The 22,068-nt window shown below is 43.2% G+C and overlaps 4 protein-coding genes and 1 pseudogene across 4 annotated transcripts; 3 read left to right on the plus strand and 2 right to left on the minus strand.

The window, feature by feature from the left end:
* Positions 1 to 761: 761 nt before the first annotated feature.
* On the minus strand, positions 762 to 4,499 carry LOC139339012 (serine/threonine-protein kinase NIM1-like). The gene is made up of 4 exons (XM_070974431.1): positions 4,360 to 4,499; positions 3,925 to 4,203; positions 2,342 to 2,610; positions 762 to 1,849 (listed from the first exon to the last, which is right to left on the minus strand). Exons 1-4 carry the CDS (start codon positions 4,427 to 4,429, stop codon positions 1,094 to 1,096), a joined length of 1,374 nt encoding a protein of 457 aa, XP_070830532.1. The 5' UTR covers positions 4,430 to 4,499; the 3' UTR covers positions 762 to 1,093.
* Positions 4,500 to 6,782: 2,283 nt separating this feature from the next.
* Positions 6,783 to 11,416, plus strand: pnhd (pinhead). The gene is made up of 7 exons (XM_070973835.1): positions 6,783 to 7,099; positions 7,623 to 7,718; positions 7,942 to 8,081; positions 8,369 to 8,645; positions 9,461 to 9,642; positions 10,503 to 10,561; positions 11,231 to 11,416. The coding sequence occupies exons 1-7, from the start codon at positions 7,048 to 7,050 to the stop codon at positions 11,379 to 11,381; spliced, it is 957 nt and encodes a 318-aa protein (XP_070829936.1). The 5' UTR covers positions 6,783 to 7,047; the 3' UTR covers positions 11,382 to 11,416.
* Positions 11,417 to 13,118: 1,702 nt separating this feature from the next.
* On the plus strand, positions 13,119 to 15,045 carry admp (anti-dorsalizing morphogenic protein). Its single transcript, XM_070974901.1, has 5 exons — positions 13,119 to 13,413; positions 13,503 to 13,639; positions 13,751 to 13,873; positions 13,982 to 14,171; positions 14,621 to 15,045. The coding sequence occupies exons 1-5, from the start codon at positions 13,119 to 13,121 to the stop codon at positions 15,043 to 15,045; spliced, it is 1,170 nt and encodes a 389-aa protein (XP_070831002.1).
* A 752-nt stretch (positions 15,046 to 15,797) lies between these two features.
* LOC139338760 (excitatory amino acid transporter 1-like) lies at positions 15,798 to 19,226 on the minus strand (annotated as a pseudogene).
* LOC139339317 (bone morphogenetic protein 2-B-like) lies at positions 19,118 to 21,592 on the plus strand. The gene is made up of 5 exons (XM_070974871.1): positions 19,118 to 19,687; positions 19,778 to 19,914; positions 20,026 to 20,148; positions 20,257 to 20,446; positions 21,062 to 21,592. The coding sequence occupies exons 1-5, from the start codon at positions 19,393 to 19,395 to the stop codon at positions 21,484 to 21,486; spliced, it is 1,170 nt and encodes a 389-aa protein (XP_070830972.1). The 5' UTR covers positions 19,118 to 19,392; the 3' UTR covers positions 21,487 to 21,592.
* Positions 21,593 to 22,068: the final 476 nt, after the last annotated feature.

Consider the following 22,068-nt stretch of genomic DNA (forward strand, 5'->3'; position numbering starts at 1 on the left):
GCCATATATTAGAAATATAATTAGATACATGAGTTAAAAAAAACAATTTTGCAGAAAGAAATAGGACCTAATTGAATCATTTTCAGATATAAACTCTATAAACATGCTCCTTTGCAATGATCAGTATGGACATTTTTGTGGAGTTTATTACTATGTCAACAATAAATAAAAGAAAAATGGAATCCATTGAATTATTTTGTAAGGACATAATAGCTAACACAAAAAATAAACAACCTCTTGCCCTGTTGTTTTAATTTGTTTATTAAAAGGTTATTGTACTAGGAGTCCACTTTGCACATGTAGTTTATGATTTTAGATGTTTGCTGCTTAGATTACATGCACTAAAATGTTTCAAAACATTGGCAGATCCCTACTCGTTAGTGCTATCGCTTACCTTTCTTTGACTGACGTTTCACTCATGGATAAAGAACACCTTCATATGGTTTTGATATCTCCACATTCCCGCTGCCTTACTGAAAGAGGGATCTCAGGGTCACTGTCAGCCCTCATGGGAAATTTCTTTCATGCTCAGTTGGTCATGCAGCTCAGTCTGTAAAAACTCTGGATGTTATCTTAATGGACAAACGAGAGCCAAGTATTGTATGATTCAGAGCGACTTGGGAGTAAATCTTTCATTGTCAAGAAACCTCCATAGCACGAGAGCGTCCACTCAACTCTGAAACCACTTTCTGCCCTTTAACTTTGCTAAAACCAGAAGCAAGCTATTTCGAAAACTGCTCAACCTTTTAAGAATTATGTTAATTTGCCCTCTTTCCAATAGTTAGATGAAAAGAAGAGCATGAACCTCAAGTCTGTGTCAACCTAGCTTAGCATAAAGACGGGGAAACGGCTAGCCTGGCTCTCTCCAAAGCTCAAAAACGCACTCCTGCACCATTGTTACAGCTCATTAGGTAACATGCTGTATTGATGAACAACAATTTCTGCATCTGTCCAGAACTACGGTGCAGCCTCTCAACTGTTTGCCTGACAACCTCATGTGACAAAAAGACTGGGAAGTCTTTGCACCGTCCAGTTGTGCAAAGCAAATAAGTGCATTTCCCAAAGTGTTGAACTATTCCTTTAAGAAACTAAATCACATGATGATACAGACCACAGAGCGCTGTTTGTTCAGCAGGCCGTCTGATCCTGCTCTCCATGTGCGTCTGTTCTGGGACTCTTTGTTGTACGTCTGGTTGTAGCCCACAGCCTCCACAGACCTCCTCTTTTGGATGCGGTGCAGTAAAATCCGGTAAGCCCCAGTAATGGGGCTTCTCAAGTCTACGCTGTTGCTGAGGAGCTGGATCTTGGTGATGCCAAGATCCTCCAGCGCTGCCTTCGCATTCAGTTCGTCTGAGCTTAGGATGTAGGAAGGCTCGACCAGGCGGTGGGGTGTAGGGCTACAAGCTGGGTAGGCCTGTGGGTACTCAATACCTCTCATCCAGTCACTGTCCATGATCTGTGCCACAGTGAGGCGATCCACAGGAACGGGCCTCATGAGGCCGTTAATGATCTCTTGGCATTGTCTGGGTACATACAGGGGAATAACATAGGAGCCCTGCAAGATACAACACCTAAGCCTGCCCGTGTTGGTGGCTTTGAATGGCATAGTGGCAGTCACCATGAAGAAAAGCAAGATACCCAGCGCCCAGATATCTGCATACTGACCAATGTAACCTTTCTCGCTGAACAGCTCAGGGGCTGCATAAGGCGGAGAGCCGCAGAACGTGTGAAGGACATCGACGGGGCAGCAGGACGTGCTGAAACCAAAGTCTCCCACTTTGATGCAGTAGGTGTTGGTGTAGAAGACGTTCTCAGCCTTCAGGTCCCTGTGCACAATATTATTATCGTGCTGGGAAAAGAGAGAGGTGTTTGAGATTGTTGTACTGACGTTTGGTTTTCCTACAGGAATATGAGACAGTTCAGCAGCTCTCCTGCACAGCTGGTGTAAGGTATGAGAATCTTTAAAGGTGCAGTGTGTGGGATTTAGTGACATCTAGTGGTGAAGTTACAGAGTTACCCACTGAATACCCCGATATGGCAAAAAGAGAACCTTAAAAAAACCCCTGAATGCTGCTCTTTAGAGTCAGTGTTCAGTTTGTCACTTATTATAAAAACAAAACAAGAACACAAGGATTCTTATTTTCAGGCGATTTCACACTAACAAAAACACATTTAAGGATATGATATTCCATTTTTGCCGAATTCTGCCAATAGAGCCCCCTAAATCTTACACACTGCTCCTTCGAATGCTCTCTAATGTCCTGCACTGAGGACCTCTTCTCTCATTTTACGACAAAATGCACTGCTCACAATGTTCAGCTGAAGGCTGCTGCTCACTCACCATGTGTTTGACTGCAGACAGCACCTGAGAAAACACAAGCTTGCTCTCCAAGTCTGACAGGCGCCCCCTGGTGCTGATACGGGAGAAGAGCTCTCCTCCGCCGGCATACTCCATCACCAGGTAGAGCCGCTTGAACGTCTCCACCACCTCAAACAGGCGCACTATGTTGGGGTGAGCCAGCTTCTCCATGCAAGAGATTTCAGAGGTGAAAAGCTCTTGCGATCGCTTGTCCAGACGCACTTTATCCAGAATCTTTACTGCTACTCTTTCTGCCAGATGAAGACAGATAGTACAGAGTGGAGTAAACCAGTGGGGTGATGTAACTAAGTATTTACTCACGGTACTTTACTTGAGTATTTTCTTCTCATGCCACTTTCTACTTTTCTAGTATTTACATGAATACATTACTACAACTGTCTGACAGATTTAGTCACTAGTTACATTAAAAAAAAAAAGATTTTGCACACAAAACATGTGAAAATGCACAAGCACAGATAGGATCAATCAATACATCGACTGACAATGTAAGAACATTTCATGGTTCCACCTTCACACATATGAGGATTTGCTGTCTTATGTTGCTTTTCGTCCCTTCTACATTTTGATCTACAGGACGTCTGTCTATCCGCATCATGTCCATCTTGCACACAGGCTGCTGGCTGTGAAGGCTGAAGACAATATGGATTAGAGGATGGCTGGTTGATGAGATTAGCTCTGTCTTCTGACATCTGGACTGACCCAGACTGGATGTACATCGTGTAATATGTTGCACTGAGCTTCCATGAAATTAATCTCGATGTCTGTACATTCATTTTCAGTGTTTCCAGCTAATATGTGAGTCATTTGCCCTCACAGAAAAGCCTCTTCTACAACAGTACAGGCTCCAGGGAGATATAATGAGTTTCCTTGTATAAGCCATGTAGAAGAAAATCTCAGATAATATGTCTCTAGGTTGTGAAAGCATTCTAGATATTTAAATGAAATGTTGAGACTGTATACAAAAATACTTTTTTCTTTTAAACACCATTGCAAATCAGCAATCCTTTTATGCATACATGGCTTAATTTAAGTGCTTCACATTTCACAATATTTACATTTTTGTAGCATATTGGTTCATTTTCATGATGGGATTTAATACAAATGTTTCACAATATAACATAAAGACATGAAAAACCATTTAAACTTCAGAAGTGACAGATTGGAGGAGCACCGATCTGAAATCATGTTAGCTTACCGATACTCAATATAGCTTAAATTCAGTATCGGCAGTGTCTGCAGCGATGCTTCAAATGTTTTACCTTTGGCCCTTCCTGACCAACATATCATTGCTTTGAACGGTACACATGCACTTAAATTGCTTCATTAAATTAACAATTAAACTCATACTCATGCTAGTTAACATGGATCATGTATTTTCTAATTCTGAGGTATCAGCAGGAAATATAACAATGTTTTTCCTCGTGGCCAAAAAACCGATTCAATCTTTGCGACAGTTAAGCTGTCAGTCTTCAGCCATGACCCCTATCTGATGATTGAACCTGTGAAAATGGAAGTCAAAAAAGGCAAAGCACCCAGCAGCTCACCTTTGGTCAGGTCATGTATCCCCAGTCTAACCTGGGAGAAGTTTCCGGAGCCGATCTCTCCTCTCAGCTCGTAAAGCCCCACCCGCCGTCCAAACGTCAGCTCGTTCATCACCTTCTCTGAATGAGTCAGATCATAAAGGGCCTTCCCAAACGCGGTGCGCTGCTGCATCACCTCCTGCTCCTCCGTCACGTTCTCCTTCGTCTCCACCTTCTTCCTCACATTTGGGGAGGTCAGGGTGAAGATGTCGTCCCGATGGGGGGTTGACTTTAAGTGAGCCCCTGAGAAGGAGAGGAGAGTCAAGTCGTACTTTGGGATGCGACAGCAACGTTTGTTAAAATGCTTGAAATTATTCACTGCATCTTATTGCTTTCCAACAAAAGCACATAAATCCTAAAATGCCACAATTTAAATTTAGTGGTGTGATCCATACTCACATGTTTTCCCCTTGATGTTCTTCTGACTCCTTTGAGTGTTGATGGCATTATTTCTGTTGTGCAAATACATGATTTCTGTTCCAGGCGCCAGATGTTAATTTTCTTTGTAATCTGACTTCTTGAAAATTTCACAAAACAACGAAGTGCTGCGAAAAACAAGATTCCACAAACCAAAAACTGAAGGAAAAACGTGATCCGAATTATGTGAGCAGCATGGCGTGAGTTCACAACCATCAGGAGGACGCATCAGGAGGAGTGCTCCAAGAGGACCTTTCTCAGATAACCGACTGCCTTGCCCAGATGCCGTTATGGTGCTGCTGCTCTTTTTCGCCTGCCGCCCTGTGTTGTCTCCTGGTGTATAATCTAGCACTGCTGTAATCCCAGAGTGCTGGACTCCTCCCATGCAGACAGACAATAGACAAGCTTTACAGAGGCTTCTTTAACCCCTAGACAGGAACATGGTGCAGGTGTTTGAACAGGAGATTGATGAGATTAACTTTGCAATGGGCTGCATGAACCCAGCAGTGCTGTTAGCGGTCAAGGGAAGCTTATAACTGCAGTTTAACATTTAATGAAGACTTCCTAATTCAATGTTTACATTACAATTCAAGCTTTTTTTTTTCTAACTCATTTTTCTACTTTGTCAGAGGTGCTTTTTTTTATAGGGGCTGCACTGAAAACAAATATCATTCAAATTCTTCGAATTTTCCACCAAATCAAAACAAAATAAGCTACTTTACTCTCACAACCTCACCCAAAAGCTAAAGGACATGAACATGGAGAGCCTGTAAGCGTGGCCACACTGTTACACAGTGACCCAGACACTGTCCATGACACCAGACAGACACACTGATGGACTGTCTGTTAGCCGTCTGTCCTGTCAACCTCTGCTGCTCCAGACCGGACACAGGGATTGTCTAGCAGTCATTGTGCATAAGCTGTAGGGTTATGTCGGGGGTGACTCACGATAATCCAATCATCACCTCAGCGATCATCTCAGCACGTGCAATGTTGAATTCATGTTGGGAACCTACTGAGGAGAGGGTTGCTGGAGAGGGAAGGGAGGCTGCATTCAGACAGGTGCGGGTACAATAACTACAACATCTACTGCTACATTCAGAGAAATCTGACTCAGCTGACAAGAAACAGAAGAGGCCTGCTTCTGAGCACCAATGTGTACGATTGGAGACGGAAAATCAGGGTGCAATTTAACATGTGTGCATCGATAAAGATGAGTGAGAGATGAAAATGTGCATTTAAGATGTCTAAAGGTAAAATATATCAAGCAGCTGAGGTTTAGAAGCAAAACCAATTAATGAACAGTAAGAGACACAGCATTTCATGACCATGGCCATTAATAACTGCCCTGCAGCTTTCAGTGGTGTCACACGACCTTCCTCAGCAGAGGAATCTCGTCTAGCTGGATTGGAGATGTTTCCATTTTTCAACTTGTAAACCAACATGGATGACGAGTCTTTCAGAACAGATGTTAGTAAATCAGTTAAAAAGAAGAATTATACAAAACAAAACAAGACAAAATAATATAAGTAACATTATAGTTTGACCCCCCTCCACAACACCTGTGGCCTTTTTCATAGAGTTGCATGCTTTTTTGACAACATACTACGTGATCTACATAATTAAATCAAGTAATTAACAAGTATCTGGGTTTTACCAGGATTATGATAGAATTTCAACAAGATTTGCCGTAACTTCATGAAAGGAATCAGCAATTGAAACTGTCGTAGGCGTCACCTTAATCAAGGTGTCTGAGTGCTGATGGCTCTCTGAACGATGATCCGTTGATCCCGGTGAAAATGAGGGGATCACATCAGCACTTCAAAGAAGGACTAACACCTTATTAAGGTACGAATGGAGAATCAGTCAAAGGCCAAAACTGTGGCACAGATGAACTTTTTCCCGTGATTAAAATAAGATTTTTTTTGTCAAAAAAGGAATAAAAGTATTTGGAGTATTCAGGGGCGCCTGTAGATTAGGTGTATTCTGGTGTGTTTTTGCCAGCATACTGTGGTTTTAGTTCAGTTTCCATTTGACCTCATACATTAGATAAAAACAGAGACTGGCACATCTGAAAACATGTAGAGTATGTTATTCTAATTCTTCACCTTGCCTCTTTCCTCTGAAGAGAAGCTGAGGTCTGAGGGGCTGCTCTGAGGGGTCTGGCCATTTGGTGTCATGTTGAATAAACACAAAGGTGCTGGAGGTTTCTGAAGGGGAGGCTCAGGCCCCCACGCTGATCCTGTTTATGTGTTTGGGCCAGGTTTTGTTTTAAGTCGGAGGTGCTAAACACCTTCCCCCTGAGATAAAAGATGATTAATGCCAATGAGTCAGCGACGCTTTAATGGCCCAAGGCTACTTAAGCACTTCATTAGGGTGAACTCGGGCCTGTCGACACACTCGAGCTACCAGGACCCTCACGACAGAAACAGAGAAGCTGGGGAGATTTCCTTTGAAGTGGCCCCTGCTTGTAGGAGCTCCATCCCACTAAGCATTCAGCATGGAAATTTGATTAGCTCTCGCTCTTTTTTTTGACTCCACACCACTTTGGGACCTTGTTTTCAGGTCACATTTGGGGCTGAGGCTTGATCCTGTATAAATATAAGAGGCATCGGCAAGCAGAGGGACACTCAGGATCTGGCAGCTGAGGAGCAGAATCGGGCTAAAGCCATGGATGTACCCCGACCATTCCTTCTCCTCCTGTGTGCCCTCCACCTGACCTGTAAGTACTGTACTGTTCTACTGCTGCACTAAATGGACTGACAAGCTGCTCAAATATTCTCGCTCATCCCTCCTGATATGGCTGGAAACATGAGTGGTAGAAGAGGGTGCAATGCTGGAACTGCATGTAATGTGTTGACATGAATGTTTATTTAAAAGGAGGGAAAATTCACTTTTCATTTTCATGAAATATTGAAGGTTTTTTCATGTAAATGCAAAAGGAATACTTCCAGATGAACTCAGTCATGCATGATTCAATATTGTTTTAAAATAAAGTATCTGAAAGTGATTTTTCTTCCTGGAAAACTGTTTCTAAATATTCATATACCCCTCTGGAGCTAAATAACTGTTAATTATCTTGAAGAAAATGGATTCATGTACTAATATATTCCATGTTTAACTTGCATGTGGACAAATAGATCTGCATGTGCTCATCTTAGAAAATATAAATCATTCCTATAGAAGTATATTGTGCAAAATGATATCAATGCTGACTCGCTGATGTTTGCTGTTGTGTTTTCTAGTGAGCGGAGTGTTGAGCAAACACATAGATCACAGAAACCTGTTCACGCAGAGGGTGTGCTGCAAAAGGCAGAGCCACTTTGTCTACATTGGACAAGGTAAAGCACTACATTACACCACATGCTCAGAGGAGCCACTCTTCCATCAGTGAATGTTTTAATTTTCCATTAAATGTACATCTGCAAATTCTCCAGCAGAAGCCGAAGTCTGGTTCAAACAGGCTGAGAAAGTTAAAAGCAAGCCGGCTGAATAATAACTGATATTAATAATTCCCCTGCTGACTGACATCAAATCGATTTGTGTTTGTCTCTCTGTGCACAGACATCTCTGGGAGTCCTGTCAGTGTTGATGTGGGGATGTGCAGGTCGCACTGCGGGGGAGCATCCAGGCCATCCCATGAAGCAGGACAGCAGGAGTACTCCAAACACTCCTCAATGCTGGAGTTTCTCAGGAGCAAAAAAGTAAGTGGCGCTTCCCCACACGGCCACAAGGGCGCGCTGTGACTGAGATTACGCTGAGTCTCGTTTTACAGTCCTATACATTAAATTGAAGTTAATACTAAGGATCACAAAGCATTATGTTAGTATCAAACGCATTATTAATATTGTTTTGGGCAGCCCTGCATAAACCAGCCATAAACTACCTGGGTAAAACACATGTCTTAACGCATCATTTGCGTTAAAGTGCACAGAAACATGTTTTGACATGTCTGAAGCAAACAATAACTTCTCTGGCTCTCTTACTAAAGACAAGAACGAGCGGACCTGCGGCTGCAGAGATCTCCGAGCCGCTGAAGCAGCTGCCCTCCTGCGGGATGAACCAGGTGTGTGAGCCCACCGGGATGCGTGTGGACCGGGTGCTTCTGTTCGAGGGACCCCGGGAGGTGGAGGTCATCGAGGAGTGCCACTGCGAGATCAAGCTGAGCCAGTGCATCCGCGTCCCCGCACTGAGGACTTTTTACTCTGAGACGCCCTACGAGACGGTCATCGACGTGGGAGGATGCTCCCGGTCCAAGGGCTCACCAGGTGTGTGTGTGTGTACCTGTGGCAAACCTGTAACAGCCCCAAGACAGGAAGAGGGCTAAACTGATCAGAGAGCAGCCAATCAATTAAAAATGACGCACTAAAGATGGAGATATTGACCATCAGACTGCAAGAATGTGCAGTCACTTAGTAACAAACGGGGTCAGAGGTGAGGAATTAAGTGGATTAGTCGACTTTCAGTGGTATTAAGAAAAAGGTGAACCAAAGTTTTCACTGGAAAAGAGGGAAAATATCTTTTTTTTCCCCACAAACCTCACAGTTTAAATTTTATGCCCACATAAATGAACCTTTTTTTCCACATCAACCTGTTAAACTACTCAAATAAAAATGCTGTAGTGCCACTGTGTTAATGCACGTTGTAAAACATTAGAGGAGCACACACTTCAGCTGAACTGATATTCGCTGGAGGACCACAGTCAAAGCAGCCCTGCTCTGTTGGCACTGGACTCACTGAAGTTAAAGCCACAATCCATGCTTTTAAAGCAATTCAAGGATTTAGCTTTACATACAGTTTAATTTAGCGATGAAAAGTCAGCATTCTGTGTGTTTGGTTACAACCTGATTTGAAAATATAGTAATTATATGCACAGTTATTGAAGAGCATCAGAACAAAATACAGCTAACGAAGGTGTCGTCTAGTGTATGAAAATCCCCATCAGTCAGTTGGAGAGTGATGAATATCAGAGGATCATCCTGTGTTTTACTCTTCTGTTTGTTTACACTGGGATCACAGATTATAATCAAGCTGCTCTTCCTGCCAACGTGTCTCTAACGTTTCCTTTATCGATCGTTCATAGAGGGGTTCTCCTGCGTGCCCACTAAGTTTGACTCAGCGCTGGTGGAAACGCCAAACAAAGCAGACCTGATCCAGACTGTGACGACCTGTGAGCTGAAGGAGAGCTGCTACCGGGTCCCATATGTGGAGTATTATTATGAAACGGTCCACCACGCAGATGGAGTAAAAGAGGAGAGGCTCAAAGTAGGTGTAAACTATCAATAAAAATATGCTTTCTTTATTTCTAGCTTTCATAAATCATCAGTCTTGATCATCCGCAACAAAAGTGTCTTTGAATGCAACTTTATGTTCAAATCCAGCCTTTAAAGATGAGCTTCATTTCTTCTTTGCTCGCATACTTAACACTAGAGGAGTGATTCATTTGTGATTCTGGTTTCACACTCTCTTTTGTAATCAAGCTGAGAGGAAACAGGAGATCAAGTTGGGTGCCAGACACTAATGAAGCATCTTTATTCATCAGACTCATGTGTGGAAGACAGCACTTAATCAAGCCAATCCACTGGCCAGTGGCTGGCACCGCACATGCTGCTGTGAAGGATGTGTTGCATGCTTATTCATGCACAACCTGCAGCAATATGCATGTTAGACTGGCAGATTTGAGTCCCAGCTCAGCTTCATTCAGGAAAATGCAATGAAAACCTGATTTAAGCTGTTTTCCATGTAGAAAAAGCGGCTTTGGGATCATTATTCTCCCTTAAACTTATGTCAGTCTCAAAAGTCCCTCTTTGAAGCGCTGACTCCAGAGCACACCCACAAGCCTTCTCAACATCACAAATATCCAAATAATTGTGACTTTAACATCAAATAATTTGTTAGATTTAAGTTTTTAAGATACGTTTTTAGCTGTATTCCTGAACACAGTTGGTCGTCTGCTGTGCCTCAGTGCCAAAGGTGCGAGCGCAGCGCAAACACAAATGGCCACTGCAGGTGTCGAATCAAAGCAGTTAACATGCTAAACAGCAGCTGGCCCCCAACTCAACTGGGTCAATATTTGTGAGCAGCTGTGAGCTGATTGCCCTCTCTGTGTTGCTAATTTTCCACAGGAAATAGATGTGGGCAGATGCTTGGGAGGCTGCACTACAGGAAACCGATGCCTTCTCAGGTAAGTACGACCACAGCTGCTGCACACACACCCCCACACACACCTCGCCTGCCCCTCTCATAACAATTGCCTGTGAGCTCTGACACTTTCTGCACTCAGCATGTTGGTTTTTTCAGGTTAATTCCCACACCAAATGTCCCTCCTATGCCTTCTGCTTTATTTTGTGATTGTGGGAGGTTTATCTTAAATACATGAAAAGCACAAGAGGGTAACATTCCAGATTTACCTCATAGTTCCTCTACTGTATTATTGGACTTTGAGTTTATGGCTGGAGGAGGAAAATATTCTAGTAGATGTGTTGTGCCTGGTTTTAGACACACTCTCCTACAAACATGCATTCCATAGCCAAGAGGTCAATGCATGTCTTAACAGATGAGATCATACTTAAATCCTCACACATATTGCACTGTTGTAATACAGCCATATTTGCAGATCCTTGATCAGAATCATACAATAAAACAACAATAACAAGAAAAAGTACTACACAAATGAACCCCCCACACTAAAGTTGTCTGTCATCACAGTGAAACTGGACAGGTCAACAGCAGGCCATATACAGATACTGTAATCTAGGTTTTAATTGCTTCAGGTGACACATGCAGCAGATTGAGCAGCTGTTTCATGTAGTGCACAAAGTGATTTTTATGTTCTTTCACTTTTCCGCTGCAGGAGTCCATCTGATCCGGGAATCTGCCTCTTATGGGCCGAAAGACAGTCCAGATCTTGTGTTCCTCAGGGCCACGAGAGCCACAGCTTCCTTAACCAGCATGGGCAGACACGCACCATCCTCTCCATCACTTCCTGCCTTTGTCAAAACTGAACACTGTGCCTCCTAATGGAAAACAACTTCCAGGAGATGAAGTTTGATTTCACAGTAGCTGCAGCCCATGGATGACCCCATCAAATACTGTAACATTGGCTTAAGAATTTGCTATCCTAAAGTATTATTGTATATATGTAATATATGTAAAATGATTATTTTGTATATAAATTTAATACAACAATCAGTGAAGACTTGTCATTGGAATGATGAACAGCAAATTTACCAAAATTCAAATAAAACATTTTGGTAAACGACTAAGAAAATAAACTAAAAATGGCACTGAAGACATTCTACCACAGAGCAAACAGAGTGTGTAGCCCTCGTTTGAATGAGAAGACAAATATGATCACATTAAATGCATTAAGTTCAGGTTTCAGCTCAGAAAAGAAGTTCATTTCAGATATTGAAAGGCCGGACTGATTGTCTTTTAGACTTTTAGACAAACTAGATGAATTAAATGAATTTGAGTCACTATCAGGGTCTAAAGTTTCAAAGAGCCAGTATGAAGCTTTGAAGACCTGGAAAGGAGCACATGAAAAGCCAACCAGTTTTGCAAATGTGCCTTTGAAAAAACACACGTGCAGGTAATAGCTCCTTATTTTGATATCAACGTGTGAAACAACACTTTTGTGTTTCTTTTTCTGTCATCCTAAGAGAAGAGGTTTTATGGCTTGTCACAGGTGTCACGCAGAAAAGAAAACTTTGATCTCTTAAATGTTTATTACGGTGAGAGAAGCAAACTTTTTTCAGTGTCAGTCTGTCTTTCGCTCGTGCGTAATTGTGCGTAAAGATCAAAGTAACCAAATGGCGCAGTGAGCCATTTCCGAGTTTCCTGGCAAAGAACTGAGTTCGCTTTGAGAGAAATAAATAAAAAATAGGAACGACTGAAGAATAACTTAATCAATTATTTGATATATTTATTGAGTATTTATATATAAAGAGGTATTTCCGTATGTAAAGTGATGAAGTCTAACCATTATCAGTAGGCCCATAATAAACTGATCGGTAAAAATAAAAACCATCACTGAGTGGAAGTCTAATAATCTTTTAGCACCACATCAGCTTCTTGCAGGAGATCAGTCCAGGAATTCTTTAAAAAAGGAATAAAACAAAACTGCAAATTTGGTGATTATCCACCAGTAACTGGATAAGCAGTTATGTAAATCTGGCGACGTGCAGCCAGCGACACCCGTCTCTTTAGCGAAGTAATTGGTTTCCACCTAAGACACTGCGCCCATTATTCTAAATTAATGGATTCATTCAGGCGCAGTTTACCTCCCATGGTGAGTGCACTTCCTCAAGAGATCAGCTCCAAGTTTATTCTGTTCATATTCTTTACATTCCTCCTCTATTTATCAGAGAAAACTGTTTTCCACAGCGACAGTCACTCGCCGATGAGCACCAAGCTTTTTCAAAGTCTGAATTTAGTTTATTTGAGCCTTTATTGCCAGACGCGGAGACAATGGGCTTGAATAAAATCTACAATCGAGGTCACACCTTGTTTACACCACCATTAGTCTCCCTTTACATTCGCTGATTGGTGATTTACATTTGCGACCAAATAGCATCTTTACTGCTGTTTACCAAGGCTTTGGGCGCACTGGAGAGTGAACAGGAGCATTTGATATAAAAAGTCGAGCCTCCAGGACCCTGCAGTCACTCCAACTCCAAGCTGCTGGCCGGTTGTGTGGATCGAGGGCACCGAAGCATCAGGAATCTACCCAAACTTCAGAGATGATAATGTTCGTGATCAGCTTTGCCGCGTTAGTTTGCGCCGCCGCCGCACGGCCTTCTCTCAACTACCTGGAGAATCAGTTCACCGCCGAGAGCGAGTCAGAGGACGTCCGTTCAGCTGCCATCAAGAGACTTTTGGAAGTTTTTGGGATGGAGGACCCCCCAGCTATCCATGGACACAAGCAGCCGCCTCAGTATATGCTCGATCTGTACAACACGGTGGCCGATGTGGACGGTGTGACCAAGGACCCGTATCTTCTGGAGGGGAATACTGTGCGCAGCTTCTTTGACAAATGTAAGATCAGATTTGCGTTTCGGGCTTCTGTAGGCAATGAGATGCAGTCGCGTTTGTCCTGGTCTCTAACGATATCACTTCCATTGCAGTGCGCAGCGAACAGGTGGAGTACAGGTTCAATTTGTCTACGGTTGCCAGAACGGAGAAGATTCTCACCGCAGAGCTCCATCTTTTCAAACTGCGACCTCAGGCAACCCAGACGTTCCACAGACATCATTTATGCCAGGTATGCAGGCCTGTGAACCACAGCTATGGTAGCTGAACAATTGAATGAAAAACAAATAATGCATCTCTCTTTGGCATGACTGTAATCTCCCATCTCCGCTGTCTCATTCAGGTCAGTGTTTATCAGCTGCTTGGCAGCAGCAGGAACGACACCACTCAGGGGAAGAGGCTGCTGTCTTCCAGGCTCATCCCAGTCCACTCCTCTGGATGGGAAGTGTTCACCATCACACAAGCAGTAAGTATCCACTTCTCCTGGAAGAAGCCTGCACTCACTTCTGCAGGTGAATTCTGAACATGCCTGAATTCTGTGTTTTAACCGGCTAATGTGAACTTCTTCACAAAGGTCCGCTCCTGGATGGTGGATGAAGGCAGTAACCAGGGGCTCCATGTGGTGGTTCAGACCCTGGGAGGAAGCCAGGTGGATATGAAAATGATCCGTTTTGCTTCAGGGCGCAACCACCACCAGAGCAAACAGCCCATGTTGGTCCTCTTCACCGACGACGGCCGCCGCTCTGCTACTCTTGAGAGCACAGGTGAGACTGAAGTTTAATGTCATTGCATTGAGCATTGAAGTGAAAGTAAAAATACTCAGTTCAGGTTTTTTTTTTTGGTCTGACTCCTGATGAGCAGGAGTGTAGATAAGAACTAAGGGGCCCTGAGAAAACCCTGGCCCCCAACCCCCCATTCTCTTCTCATCACTGTTATTTGATCTGTACTTTTTGTACTATATTGTACCATTGTACAGCTAAAACATTGCTGTCACATACTTCAGGAAGTCTTAGCTGATTATCATTATGTACTCTTCAAGCAAACCTCTTTTCAGAATAAGAGCAAAGTAGGAAGTAAAAACAGAAAAAAGGATAAATTAAGGACTCCAATTCAGCTGCAACACAGCTCAGTTTAGCATATTGGGGACCTGCTACTGAACATACTGTATGAAATACCGTGCTTTCTAACAAAATGCCCTCCTTTCTTTCACCAGACCCAAACGACACCACAGCCACTTCCAGCCTGCCTCAGGCCCCCATGTCAAATCCGTCCTCCCGCAGCGCTCGCTCTCTGGACTATGGTGAGGAGGAAGGTGTGTCTTCGGCCTGCCAGCGCCTGCCCCTCTACGTCGACTTCGAGGAGATCGGCTGGTCGGGCTGGATCGTGTCTCCCCGGGGCTACAACGCTTACCACTGCAAAGGCTCCTGCCCCTTCCCCCTGGGTCAGAACATGAGGCCAACCAACCACGCCACCGTCCAGTCCATCATCAACGCCCTGAAGCTGATGAAAGGCATTGAGACGCCGTGCTGCGTGCCCGACAAGCTCTTCTCCATCAACCTGCTCTACTTTGATGATGATGAGAATGTGGTGCTGAAACAGTACAATGACATGGTGGCAGGAAGCTGCGGCTGCCACTGACATCAAGTAGTCAGTGGTGTGGGGCTGCACTGATATTCATAAAGAATATAATGTAAATCAGGGTTTTGGTACATAGAAAGCCAGTTGCTCTTTAAAACTCAATTGCAACTAATGAATGATGTGCAGAGCTCCACGTGTGGCATTGTAATATATGTAAATATCCATAAATTATAATATATGGCAGTGATGAAGTGATATCCTGTGAAAGATGTGAATGTGTATATTTTATGTTTTCTGTTGTGAATTATTACACAGTCAGAATAAATGCTGTTAGCAAAAGATTGTAGAGTGAATTTATTCGCTTCACTCAAAAATGTGGCTTAACTGATCATGACAGACCAAGAAAATACTTAGCTATCAAAATTAGCAATATTATCCTGTAAAGGCAAGAATGAACAAGAATGAATGTCACCCAATCCCTGCAGTATTACAAAGATTTCTTCACGCAAAATACACTGATTGTATTTTGAAAGTGCTCCTGAAATTGATTGGATATTTATGACTGTCGTGGGAGCTTCTCTTATGAGGAAGGCAGCAAAACCATTTAAAGCACAGTGAAGTTTTCACGTAGTTAAAGTGCCTCTTTTCAATAACACAGACTCTAAAATCCATAATCTATAATATCTAATCCAAGGTGAGACTTTAAAAAGTATCTTGTCCTGATACATCAAGATGATTTGTCATTTCCTAAACATCAGTTTTGCTTGAATCAGAAAAATACTCCACAGTGACTGAGGAACAGTAAGCAAGTCTCAGTCGAATGGTCTCGCTCTGTTTTCTTCCACTAAGCATCCGTCTGCAGGACTGGAGCTCTGCAGCTCACGTCTGGACAGATGCTGGACGACACCCACGCCCACACAGTCACCCAGCACGTTAGTGGTCGTCCTCAAACGATCTCTGTCAACACACATAGAGGAAATTCTGAGGTTAGGAACTCAGAAGATTGACTTGACCACAACTACACACAAGAGCAAGAATGTGTTCCAGAATATGTTGCAGCTGAAAGCAGTCTACATAGAAATGTATGTTGATGTACCTGCAACAGATCGCACAATACTGGCAACACATTTTCAGCAAGCCCGTTGTCAGAATAAATGTTGCCACTGTACCTTTCTGCAAACCACAGACATATTGGAACTTTCATTTTCCTTCTCATTGATATGCTGAAACTTTGCTTTTCTTTGCATTTGCATTTTCAATTTTATGTTGTGACATGCTGTGGTGAATGTCCGGTAAGTTTAGACACACAAAACCACTTGATTATGGTTTGGAAAAGATCATGTTTGTCTTAAAATTCCTGGGTTTGTGGCCACAAACAGTTAGAAAATGCCCCAGCACCTCTTTAAAAATACCCAGTTTTGTATGAAGAAACATACTGATGGACATCACTTTAATGCCTATTGTAGAAACTTTGCTATAATATATGTGAAATGAACAAATTTAACGTATTGATGATTTGCAGAAACATACAACGGCAACATTTTACTCAGGTGAGTGGGCTGTTTTCAGGCTCTAACCTTCAAAATCAGTTTGCTGACAGACAGAAAGTCTCACACTTACAGCATCCAGTCGACTGCGATGATAAATGAAATGCCTTCAGGTGGCAGTCCAACTGAGGTCAGCACTATCACCATGGATACCATGCCACCCTGTGGGATACCTGTGGCTCCGATAGCTGCAACTGTGGCCATGATACTGGAATTGAATTATGAACAAGTATCAGAAAATTAGTGACCAGCAAATCATAAAGAAATATACCTATTTATACATTTATGCAGCATAATGAATAACCTTACGTGTTGTGTTCATTAAAGGAACAGTTCAGTGTCTCCTTGCTGAGAGTTAGATTCGATCTGAATGATTATTGTCAGCAGTTAGAAGTGACTCTAACTGTCAGCATGAAGCTTTACGGTTTTGGGAGGTTTGCATGTTCATTTAACAGACTGGAAACCAGTTCAGGCTGCGTTCCAGCCTCTCAAATAAACACAACAAACAAACTGTCCCTCAGGGATATTAAAGCTTTACTCTAAGCCACAAAGTCTCCAGGATGCCTTCAAGACATGTTTACATACCTTTAACAACATCCAAGTTATTTTAAACTTATACTTCAAGTTGTCAAAGTCCTCAACTCTAACTTGTAAAGTTGGTTTGTGCTGAATCATACCTGATGATGATGATTTGACCCACATCAAGAAGAAGAAGAAGAAGAAGAAGAAGAAGAAACATACTTCATTAATCACTTCACATCACATGTTAGTTGCACACTACATGCCATGCTTTCCGTGAAATTCTATATCTCCGCATCTATCCCATCCTTGGTCTGTCGATTGTCCGTGGCAGACCAGGAGCAGTGGGCTGCCAGCTGCCAGCCAACGCCGACGCCAGTGCCCGGGGACCAGTACTCCGTTGTCACCATTGATCAGGTGGTGATCTTCTTGCATGTTTTTTGTGGGGGTTATTAAGGAGGAAACCCCAGGTGAACACAGGGAGAACATGGAAACTCCACACAGAAAGGCCCCTTTCCTCGAGCAGCAGGCACCAAAGGCATGGTGGAGGACACGCCACCAGCGCCCACAGCGGGATTCAAACCGGGGACCTTCTAGCTGCTACCAATCAAGCTCCATTTGATAAACTTGGGCGATGAAAATGGAAGCGACTGCCTCATAAAGTGCTGTGCCATCCATGGTCAATGTGGCTCCTACAGGCAGCATGAAGCATGTCACCCGTTTGTCCATGTTCAGATTGTTCTCCAGACAGCTGATGGTGATGGGAAGGGTCACAGAACTGGAAAAAAAACCCACATTTGTAAGATAAACAGTACCATCTTCACTTAAATATATGCAGCTTCTGAACAACAGGTGGGAGTCAGACTCACCTGGATGAAGTCCCAAAGGCAGTGGTGAGAGCCTGGAGTACACCAGCCATAAACCTGAAGGGATTACTACGTGTGATGATGATATAGATGAAGGGCAGGGTGAAGAAGCTGTGGATTAGCAGACCGCTGATCACAGTGAGAGAATACATGGTGAGCTGGCGACCTATAACTCCGACGTCTTTCAGCGTCAAAATCTGTCCTCCAACCAAGAAGAGGATTCCCACTGGGGAATACACAGTCAGAATAAATGCTGTAAGCAAAAGATTGTAGAGTGAATTTATTTGCTTCACTCAAAAATGTGACTTAACTGATCATGACAGACCAAGAAAATACTTAGCTATCAAAATTAGCAATATTATCCTGTAAAGGCAAGAATGAGCAGATCCTCACAATGTCACCCAATCCCTGCAGTATTACAAAAATGGTCAAAAAACAGCAGATTTATTCACACAAAATACACTGATTGTATTTTGAAAGTGCTCCTGAAATTTTGAGTTTCCTTCTCATTGATATGTTGAAACTTTGCTTTCTTTGAATTTACATTTTCAGTTTTCTGTTGCATCATGCTGTGGTGAATATCTGGTTAAGTTTAGGCACACAACACCACTTGGTTAGGGTTTGGAAAAGATCATGTTTGTCTTAAAATTCCTGGGTTTGTGGCCATAAACAGTTAGAAAATGTCCCAGCGTCTCTTTAAAAATACCCAGTTTTGTATGAAGAAACGTACTGATGGACATCACTTTAATGCCTATTATAGAAACATTGCTATAATATATGTGAAATGCACAAATTTAACGTATTTACGATTTGCAGAAATGGACAATGGCAACCTTGTATTTCAACCAAGAACAGGATTCCCACTGGGGAATAGCTATTTATAATTTTTATTAATTTTTCATATGTAAATATTAGCATTTTAGCTTAATAGCTCCCAGGTCATGTGACCACAGGACTCAAAATCAGTGTGGGATGACAGTACTCCACTAGCTGCATGAGATACACCTGTTGTTTTTACATTTTAAATCTCCAAATAAGATTATTATTATTATTATTATTATTACATGTAAATATTGGCATTTTAGCTCAATGTGACCAATTGACTGAAAATCAGTATTACCCAGGCTGCATGAGATAGCCTGCCCCCGCAGCCGTCTGCTCTGCGCGGGGTGTTTACTGTAAAGCATGCAGTACGGGTGCACTTGAAATGTTGGAGCGGCTTAGGAGCGAAATGTCTGTCAAATATCCAACTAAAACTAAGCTCACTGCGGTCGCTGACCGCAGATTTACGTTTGCGACCAAATAGCATCTTTACTGCTGTTTACCAAGGCTTTGGGCGCACTGGAGAGTGAACAGGAGCATTTGATATAAAAAGTCGAGCCTCCAGGACCCTGCAGTCACTCCAACTCCAAGCTGCTGGCCGGTTGTGTGGATCGAGGGCACCGAAGCATCAGGAATCTACCCAAACTTCAGAGATGATGATGTTCGTGATCAGCTTTGCCGCGTTAGTTTGCGCCGCCGCCGCACGGTCTTCTCTCAACTACCTGGAGAATCAGTTCACCGCCGAGAGCGAGTCAGAGGACGTCCGTTCAGCTGCCATCAAGAGACTTTTGGAAGTTTTTGGGATGGAGGACCCCCCAGCTATCCATGGACACAAGCAGCCGCCTCAGTATATGCTCGATCTGTACAACACGGTGGCCGATGTGGACGGTGTGACCAAGGACCCGTATCTTCTGGAGGGGAATACTGTGCGCAGCTTCTTTGACAAATGTTAGATCTGTTTTGCGTTTTCGGGCTTCTGTAGGCAATGAGATGCAGTCGCGTTTGTCCTGGTCTCTAACGATATCACTTCCATTGCAGTGCGCAGCGAACAGGTGGAGTACAGGTTCAATTTGTCTACGGTTGCCAGAACGGAGAAGATTCTCACCGCAGAGCTCCATCTTTTCAAGCTGCGACCTCAGGCAAACCTGACATTTCACAGACATCATTTATGCCAGGTATGCAGGCCTGTGAACCACAGCTATGGTAGCTGAACAATTGAATGAAAAACAAATAATGCATCTCTCTTTGGCATGACTGTAATCTCCCATCTCCGCTGTCTCATTCAGGTCAGTGTTTATCAGCTGCTTGGCAGCAGCAGGAACGACACCACTCAGGGGAAGAGGCTGCTGTCTTCCAGGCTCATCCCAGTCCACTCCTCTGGATGGGAAGTGTTCACCATCACACAAGCAGTAAGTATCCACTTCTCCTGGAAGAAGCCTGCACTCACTTCTGCAGGTGAATTCTGAACATGCCTGAATTCTGTGTTTTAACCGGCTAATGTGAACTTCTTCACAAAGGTCCGCTCCTGGATGGTGGATGAAGGCAGTAACCAGGGGCTCCATGTGGTGGTTCAGACCCTGGGAGGAAGCCAGGTGGATATGAAAATGATCCGTTTTGCTTCAGGGCGCAACCACCACCAGAGCAAACAGCCCATGTTGGTCCTCTTCACCGACGACGGCCGCCGCTCTGCTACTCTTGAGAGCACAGGTGAGACATAAGTTTAATGTCATTGCATTGAACATTGACGTGAAAGTAAAAATACTCAGTTCAGGTATTTTTTTTTGGTCTGACTCCTGATGAGCAGGAGTGTAGATAAGAACTAAGGGGCCCTGAGTAAACCCTGGCCCCCAACCCCCCATTCTCTTCTCATCACTGTTATTTGATCTGTACTTTTTATACTTTAAAGTTACCGTACCAATCAGTTACTAGACACATTTCTAGATGAAGATCTGCCATCCAGTGTTTATTGGCTACCAAAACCATACTTTCATCAGTTGCCTGCTGTAAAAAAAAAAATCTGCCTTGTGATTAACTTAATGTGTTTAAGTCATCGAGACAAACTGTAATCCTAATTGTTACAGTTTGTCACAGCTAAAACATTGCTGTCATATACTTCAGGAAGTCTTAGCTGATTTCCGTTATGTACTCTTCAAGCAAACCTCTTTTCAGAATAAAGGAGGAAGTAAAAATGCAAAAAAGGATAAATTAAGGACTTCAATTCAGCTGCAACACAGCTCAGTTTAGCATATTGGGGACCTGCTACTGAACATACTGTATGAAATAATGTGCTTTCTAACAAAATGCCCTCCTTTCTTTCACCAGACCCAAACAACACCACAGCCACTTCCAGCCTGCCTCAGGCCCCCATGTCAAATCCGTCCTCCCGCAGCGCTCGCTCTCTGGGCTACGGCGAGGAGGAGGGTGTGTCTTCGGCCTGCCAGCGCCTGCCCCTCTACGTCGACTTCGAGGAGATCGGCTGGTCGGGCTGGATCGTGTCTCCCCGGGGCTACAACGCTTACCGCTGCAAAGGCTCCTGCCCCCTCCCGCTGTGTAAGAACACGAGACCAACCAACCACGCCACCGTCCAGTCCATCATCAACTCCCTGAAGCCGATGAAAGACATTGAGACGCCGTGCTGCGTGCCCGACAAGTTCTCCTCCATCAACCTGCTCTACATCGATGATGGTGGGAATGCGGTGCTGAAACAGTACAACGACATGGTGGCAGAAAGCTGCGGCTGCCAGTGACATCGAGTAGTCAGTGATGGAAGTGATATCCTGTGAAAGATGTGAATGTGTATATTTTATGTTTTCTGTTGTGAATTATTACACGGTCAGAATAAATGCTGTTAGCAAAAGATTGTAGAGTGAATTTATTCGCTTCACTCAAAAATGTGACTTAACTGATCATGACAGACCAAGAAAATACTTAGCTATCAAAATTAGCAATATTATCCTGTAAAGGCAAGAATGAGCAGATCCTCACAATGTCACCCAATCCCTGCAGTATTACAAAAATGGTCAAAAAACAGCAGATTTATTCACACAAAATACACTGATTGTATTTTGAAAGTGCTCCTGAAATTGATTGGATATTTATGACTGTCGTGGGAGCTTCTCTTATGAGGAAGGCCGCAAAACCATTTAAAGCACAGTGAAGTTTTCACGCAGTTAAAGTGCCTCTTTTCAATAACACAGACTCTAAAATCCATAATCTATAATATCTAATCCAAGGTGAGACTTTAAAAAGTATCTTGTCCTGATACATCAAGATGATTTGTCATTTCCTAAACATCAGTTTTGCTTGAATCAGAAAAATACTCCACAGTG

This window comes from Chaetodon trifascialis, chromosome 11 (genome assembly GCF_039877785.1).
Source record: "Chaetodon trifascialis isolate fChaTrf1 chromosome 11, fChaTrf1.hap1, whole genome shotgun sequence".
Classification (NCBI taxonomy): Eukaryota; Metazoa; Chordata; class Actinopteri; order Chaetodontiformes; family Chaetodontidae; genus Chaetodon; species Chaetodon trifascialis.